At 49.7% G+C, this 7,715-nt stretch overlaps 1 protein-coding gene across 1 annotated transcript in view; it reads right to left on the reverse strand.

The window, feature by feature from the left end:
- TOGARAM1 (TOG array regulator of axonemal microtubules 1) overlaps positions 1-7,715 on the reverse strand; it is a 31,045-nt gene that overhangs the window by 20,946 nt on the left and 2,384 nt on the right. The window contains exons 2-5 of the mRNA XM_026051509.1: positions 7,638-7,703; positions 2,779-2,938; positions 1,568-1,702; positions 859-1,125 (exon numbers count right to left, since the gene is read on the reverse strand). Of these exons, the coding sequence (XP_025907294.1) occupies positions 859-1,125; positions 1,568-1,702; positions 2,779-2,938; positions 7,638-7,703 (628 nt within the window). The remainder of the gene's footprint in view (positions 1-858; positions 1,126-1,567; positions 1,703-2,778; positions 2,939-7,637; positions 7,704-7,715) is intronic.

Below are 7,715 nucleotides of genomic sequence, written 5' to 3' on the forward strand. Positions count from 1 at the left end.
TCTTAACCCAGAAAAAAAGACCTGCACTCTAGCAAACTCTGCTGTACGCTGTGCAACAACAATGAAGTTAATCTAAGGAGGTGGAAAAAGAAAAATGAAAGTCATATGGAAAATACATAGAAAATCAGCAGGTGCTTGAACACACATCCCCAGGGTAGGGCCATATGCTTTCATGGCACAAACAGCTTCCAAAGAACTAATTTAGAGATTTTCTACAAATACACAAATTATAAGTTTGAATTAAGATTAAATATAAAACTGATATCTTTGAACATATGCAAAACTTTCTGTGGAAAGTCTTGCTTTGCTTGAACTACCTATGTGCTAGATTGATAGTAAAGTTACTTTTAACCTCCAGTAAGATTTCATTTAATAAACACTTGAACCTATTTAGCTAAGCGCAAATGAGGTTTTTTCAAGATAGAGAAAATCAGGTCATGAACAGTAGTGTCAATGTAAACTGAGATGAAATTAGCATAGGTTCCACTCATTAAGAGACGCAGCTGCTTTTAGCCAGATTTTAAAGTGCTATTCTGAGAGTCAGTAATTTGATACATAATTTTCCAATTGCAAATAAAAAAGTGAAAAGTCAAAATGCAATGAGTAAAATTTTTACATATACATTAGTCCAAGTACTGGAGTTAACGGGTCTTTCTTTACTGGCTTTCTTTTTAAGCCCCAGATTTTGGGGGTTGTTTTTATTTTAGCTTGATGGTGGACTCTTTACCGACACATCACCAACAGGAAAATGGTACTGTTCCATATTCTACTTTATCGTACATTTTTAACGGGCASAAGGAATGACACATGGCGGTGTGCACCTTCCTCCGCAGCAGGGCAGGCTCGCAGCGCTCCTACCTGCGCTGCCTCCCGGCTGCTGCTTCTGCGGGCCGGGCCTGGGCAGCCCCTCGAAGCTCTGCAGCGGCCACGAGAGCGAGAGGCTGCGGGCCGTGTCCCGCGGCCGGCCGGGCGCGCACGAGGGCAGCGCCAAGGCGCCCGGCGAGCCCCGCGCGGCCGCCGCGCTGCACGGCGCCCTCGCCGCCTCGCCGGGCACGCGCACGCTGCAGCGCCCTGAGCAAGCAACGGGGGAGCAGCGCTTCGGGTCACCCGCCTCGCCGACGACTCCTACGACAAGGATGCACAGCAACAAACAGAAACAAATAAACAACAACACACACACAAAACACGACGCTCCCTGGACAATTAGAAATGAAGGTTAGCACCCAGCCAAGCAACAAATCAAAGTAAATCAGCTGATATGAAGCCATTTTTCAAACCGCACTATCTATCACTCATCAATTTACTTTTCCTGCACATGATGACACGAGTATGAGCCTAAGGTAGGCTTAGGTTACGTAAGGCAGTGATACCTTAACGACTGTATTTAAAAAAAAAAAAAAGTTCAAATTATGTTACCCTGATGCAGCCAGATACTGAGCAAAGGTGTGGGCTGCAAATTAAATAATCAGGAGTGAAAAACAGCCACAAGACACGACCACTTCTGTACAGGCAGGACACGACATTTAGCAAAGGTTTAAGTCATCTGACACAGACATGTATCACGTACCTTTCTCTTGCTGAGCATTATCTAATCCTAAAAACTGTAAATCAGAGTCCACACTACCACTCTTCCCGTACATCTGTGTGCGGCCAAGTTGTCCACATTTCCCTGAAATAGGCGGCTGATGGGAGCCCATAGCACCTTTCAAAAGGAAAACACAAATAACATATAAATACTTAACATATGTTACAAAATAGAGAGTAATATTTAATAGTGATTTAAGACTTCTTTTCTAASTTGCCACGTAGAACCTAAGCGGTCTGCAAGTTTTTAATGCTGCATTCAAGTGTCTCTAAGCAACCCCAGGACACTGTGCACAGGCTCAGCAGCGGCTGGCCGTTCGTCCAGGGCTTCGCTCCAACTCCCGGGAGGGGAGGGGGCCAAAAAAACAGAAAAAAAAAMCCAGAAAAACCCCCAGTATGTGACAATAAAGGTGAGATATCACCTCAAAATCCCCCACAACGGCAAGTTTCTTCAGGATGAGGTCACTCCTAGCCTAATGGTAACTAAACTTTGCATTCTGCACATGGCAGTGCTCCCTGAACCAGGAAGAGGGCACAGCGTGCTGCCAAGCACACAGAATAAATCAAGTCTGGTCTTGCCCGTTTTCTTCACATGCCTTTTTGCATTAAGATACAAATCACTGAGTCTGCACTGGTAGCATAAATTAAGCATACAACTAACCTACAGTCCCTTATAGAACTGCTTTTGAAAACCCAAAGCAATCTTCAAAGCTTGCTCTTTAGAGAGCTTTCTACCCTAACAGACTGCATAAAGCGGAAAAGAAAATATTGAAACCAAGAATATAGTATTTCCTTTTGGTCGTGCTCTGCACGGCCAGGTTGCACTAGGTGCACTAGGGAAGCATGGTGCTGCCTGCAAACACAATGATTTACAAGCTCGCTTAGATCTATCTATGCTATTGAACACCCACGTGAGGAGAGCAGCACTGGAGGACTGTGGTTGCAGTTTTGGATTGGTTATGCACTTCTCCAACAGCAAGAACAAACTATCACATCTTGCTTCAGCAGAGACAAAGCCCTGGGCCCATCACTCAATTACTCATAGCAAAAGAAAATAAGTATTAAAAGAAATAATCAACAAATGATAAATCATGTCCATTAAGCTACAAAATTACATTCAAGTTCTTCTACATCTATTTCATAAATGACATACACTGCCTGTTTCATCAAAAACTTCTCCCTGTTRGTACTCACCAGCACAAAGAGAAGAATGTTCCGAGCTCAGATCTACACTGCTCTGAAATAAATTCCTTGAGGGTCTTTTTCTACTAAAGAATAACTCGTCACTGACTGGCATTCCTTGAGAGGGTCTTAGCTTTGGAGACTGAAGGAGGTCATCGGGTGGAAAAAAGTTCTAAGAGAAAGGAAAATAAAGAAACRCGAAACTGTGAGAACACAACGTTCAACCCTTTTCTTTACAATTCCCCAATTTAAATTCCCCAAATTACAGAAGYAACACAGTCATCTAGACCCAGCACTGCCCAGAATGGTGTCTCAGACAAAATGACCCCGTAGCTAGAGCAGCAGATACGAAATAAGTCTTTCTTATACTAATTCTTACACATACTGTAGTGCATCAGAATTAATACTAAAATCGGTGGATCTGCTGGAAGGATCGAGATCTGCTTCTTCAAGCATTGCAGAAATAAAACATAAAATCCAAGTTTCAGAAGCATAAAACAAGGCACGAAGCCTCTCACTGCCCTGAAACCCAATGCCAGTTGCTGCAGCAGAGACAGGGGAGCAGTTCAAAAACTCAGAGCTCTCACCAAAAAATGTATTTTTTAACTTCATAATAGAGAACTGAGTGCTCTCTTGGAATGAGAATCCATTAGACTAAAGCCAAATTCTGCAAAATATAAATACCTAACAAAATAAGGATCCTGCTCTAAATAAAGGTTGCTTGCTTTCCAATTAATTATTAAAATCAACAATTTAGGTCATCTCAAGGCTGTAGAAATCAACTCTGTTCTCCTTTTTTATAGGGCAGGCTCCACACAGAGGCAAAAGTGCAAGTCCAAACAGCACTGGAAATACTGCATTATGTCAGGACTAAAAAACTTCCTTTATTCAGTATACCAGTTGTGYGAGTAGAGGATTCTGTGATTTCTGGCCCAAAACACACACAGTGCAGTTACTTATTAAAAAACAGGCATTTTAAGGCCAGTGACCATTTCGGTGCAGCCTAAGGATGGGGCCCGAACCTGGGAACTCAGCAGAAATTCCCGCCCGGTGCAAGAGCCACGCGGAGCCGGCCGCACGCGGCGCTAGGCTGCGGCCCCGCGTTCCCAGCCCGCCGGAGGCTGTTCCCGGGCTGGCYCTGCCGCCGGCCGCAGCAGCACGTGGACGGGAGAGCTCCGCGGCGGGGAGCGACCGCCCAGCTGGGCTCGAGCCCCGGCYGCAGCCGGGCACCGCTCCGCTTTGCTCTCCGCACAGCACAGCACAGCACAGCGGCGCGCGTTAACTAGCACAGGCACACGCGCGGCTGTCAAAGGAAAACAAACCTCAAGCTGTCAGCTTTTTCACCAGCACAGATGATCGATTCTCTAAGGCTTTGATTTCATTTAACTTGAGTTTGAATCCCTGCCCACCAGAAACACCGACTGGGCCAGCAGAACAGCCCTCCCTGCCCAGGTCACTCCCTGCCCAGGTCACTCGCTGTCCCGGGCACCAAAGCGGCTGCCCCGGGAGGGATGGAAGCTCCATCTGCTCAGGGAGGCAACCAAGCACAGCACAAACAGGTGGCACCCTGAAATACTCTCAGCCTTGGAAAACTGTGACTCTTTCCCCAAAGATTTCCACTTGCAATKAGAGAACAGGTTCTATCACATGTACAGGGCTGCCTCCATCATCTCACAATCCTGCTTATCCACTGGGGAAAATGAAACCCCTTTTCCAGACCACTGCAGACACTCACAGGCAGCTATGAGCAGGCACAGGAAGGCCGCGTGCAGCACCAATAATGCAGTTAGGCGAAGGCTCACGCGTGCGACAGGTTTGCTCTTCCATTTCCAGGAGCTCCGTGGAACTAGCGATGCTTATAGTTCAGATATTTCTTTAAATATCTCCCAAACTGCAAATTGCTTTTACTGAACTCGTTTTTTCGATAGTTCAGCTGAAGCGGCAGTGTGGGAGCGCAGAGCTAMGGGGCGGCGGGCGGGCTGGGGCTGCTTCCAAGGCACACACTGCCACGCGCCGCGATGCCTCCTGAGCGGGGCGCGACGCGGGGGAGCCGCTGGGGAATGCGACACGTTTGCTTACAGCAGGTTAACTCCARTTGCGCAAAGCCAGCACCCAAGGGACTAGGAGGGTCATACCAAGCCTTAAAAAAMTGAAGTAAATATTTATTTTGGGGTAGGATCTGGCTCCATTCAGATTGGACTTGTTTACATCTTGCAAGGCTTAAAGCAAGGAATGAGAGCAGCGCCCACACACCGGTGGCTCTGGGAAGAGAACATTAACTTCAGCAAACTCCAACAACGTTATACGCTGAATTTGCAGAGAGCTAACGGCGACAAGCAGGCCCAGTACGGGCTGGGCGCTCGCGGTGACGGTGTCGCACCATCAGGCTGTTCACTCCTCCTCCGGGCGAAGGCTCCAGCACAGCTGACACCTTCAAGCCTGCAGGTGGACGTGGCATCAAACCCGTCTCAAAGCGCTTCAGCAGCGACAGGAAACTTTCATCCATCACCAATTCATCAGCACAGGCACTAGCTGCACCAAGACAAACAGCCCCTAAAGGCAGTGTGCTTTATCTACCCTGCATTGTTAGTACATATTAACTTATGCGTGTTTAACCTCACACCTTATCAGATCAGCGGCGTCTAGACATGGCCTTGGACAATCACAGTACAGCAGGCTCCTAAAAACATTAGTAAAAAGTATTTTTAAACATTAATCTAGTTTCATGCATTCTTTCAGCCACAGAATGACTCCACAAGTTAATTTTTAAACAAATTCATCTCCAAGGAATGTCCAAATTAATGATTAATTTTTACGTTTCTGCAAGCAACCAGTTACCCAAATCTGCACAACAGGCGCAGCAGCCACAAAGATGTGCCGGGGGCAGCTACTGCCCCTGCCCTCGGCTGTCGGAGGCCCCAGGTAAATGGCTTTATTGAGAAAAGCCATGTATGCAGCGATCTGTATCTGCACTATACACCGCAGCTCATCAGGAAGGTCTTCAAGAACAGCACTGTCCAAGCCGAGGCCACACACAAGCAAGGAGAGCATCCTGAGCACAAACACAGTTTGCCCGCGTTCATCGCAGACGAGCGCGCCAGGACAGGAGCAGTTTCCCTGTACTCAGGTAACGAAACAGGACCAAAACCCGGATACTTTACTTAATAAATAAATAAATAAAATCAGAGGTGGTCCCCAGCCTCACAGGGCTTTAAATCTACGCCCAGAGACGCAACAGTAGAATCACGTAAACGATGAGGATGTGAAGGCGCAGGAACAAAACTGTCCACCTAGAGCAACCCGATAACTGCCTCAATACTCATCCTGTTGCTTTAACGTCCATTTGGCAAATGGAGATAGAGCCAGTGACACCATGACCCAATTAAGTCCCGAGCGATTCATGTTACCCTGAATGAGGTGCTGGGGAGAAGAAAAGCCCTCTGTGCTCTACTGATTGCCCTGACTGCGGACAATTCCTGTGCGGGCCGGGAGGCTGCTCCAGCGCTGTCCCTGGATAACCCAAGGGAATCCCGCTCCGCCTGCCACCTGGGTGCGCAGGGAGCGGCAGCAGCGGACGCATCCCGCAGGGAGACGCATCCCACAGGGAGCCGCATCCCGTTTCCTTTCCCACCAGAAGTCTCCCTGGCTTCCAAGGMTTCCAGCCGCTGCTGGAGGTGCCGGCGCTGCAGAGGCTGCGTGGTACGAGACAGCCCGAAGCAGCAGCGCCTCCAGGCAGGTTGACGTTTGACGTAGGGAGCCCTGGGCTAGTAGCGAAAGGCTGTTTCAGGAAGAAAACACAGAGGCTCCTCGTGTGCCTGCCGCCCGCAGCCTGGCTCTGGGTACCAAAAACGGTACCCAGGCATCCGACACCTGGCTCAGAAGGAGAAGGTTCTCAGGAACCTTCTGAGGAACCAACCTTAGGAACCAACTCAGCTGGATGAAGACAACGCACCAGCCAGGGACAGGACGCGATGTGCGCACAAGCACAAACGCTTCCAAGGCCTTTGCTGGGCAGAAGCACTAATTGACGCTCCCTTACTACGGGACTTTGTTAAAACCAAGCCTCCCTGACTAAGAACACACAGCACTGCTGATGAGCAAGTTACTAAATGACCAAGTATTAAATTCTGAATAAATAAATAATCGCAGTGGGGAAATCAACGCTAAACAGGTTCCCGTTTTCCAGCACGAGCCACTTGCTTAGATTCCTTCGCTAGGAAGCAAGCTCTGCTAGACTGAACTACCTGTGCAGTTCAGTCCACCTCTGCCGGAGGTGTTAAACGCACCAAGCAGCCGTCAGGCAGCACAACCACTGACGAGGTTCACGACCTGAGCCGTTTTTCAGAGGCCGCTGGTGCTCACGGTGCTGGTGTGGGCAGAAACAGGGACACGGAAGCTCGGCGGGGCTCCATGCGCTGCCTCGGCCGGCGCCGCGTCCCTGCGGGAGCTGCGGTGCCCCGGAGCTCAAGCCCCGGCACACAGGCTCACCCGCGGCTCGGAGGCGCGCGGCCGAGCAGCGCTACCTGCGCGCGCCAGGGCGCCGCGTTCGGCCGCTCCGGCCTGTACCCGGGAGGGTCAAAATGCCCTTTCTTTGCCTGTTCTTTGCCGCCTGCMGGGTATCTCAAACACAAGTATATGAACCTAAGCCCCAACAGCTGCCCCTCCTCAGCATTCTGCCAGGCACGGTCTGATGCCGTTCACTGCCCTTAGACACAGAAGTGCCCTGCGGGGCCCTCCAAAATTCACAGGCAACCTTCTCCTCGCTAGCGATAAGTTCTCTCATGAGCATCCCACCCACCGCAAGGAGCTCTCGAACGGGATATCCCAGGCCCGGGGGCGCGCACCCTGCCCGGGCCCCGAGGTGCACTTACCTGTGTGGCGGCGCGGTGCTCCTGGCCGCGCTCGTGGCCGGGCTCGTGGCCGCGCTCCCAGGGCAGCTGGCCGCGCGC

The sequence above is a fragment of the Nothoprocta perdicaria genome, unplaced genomic scaffold (genome assembly GCF_003342845.1).
Source record: "Nothoprocta perdicaria isolate Ctin4 unplaced genomic scaffold, notPer1 scaffold_76, whole genome shotgun sequence".
NCBI lineage: Eukaryota > Metazoa > Chordata > Aves > Tinamiformes > Tinamidae > Nothoprocta > Nothoprocta perdicaria.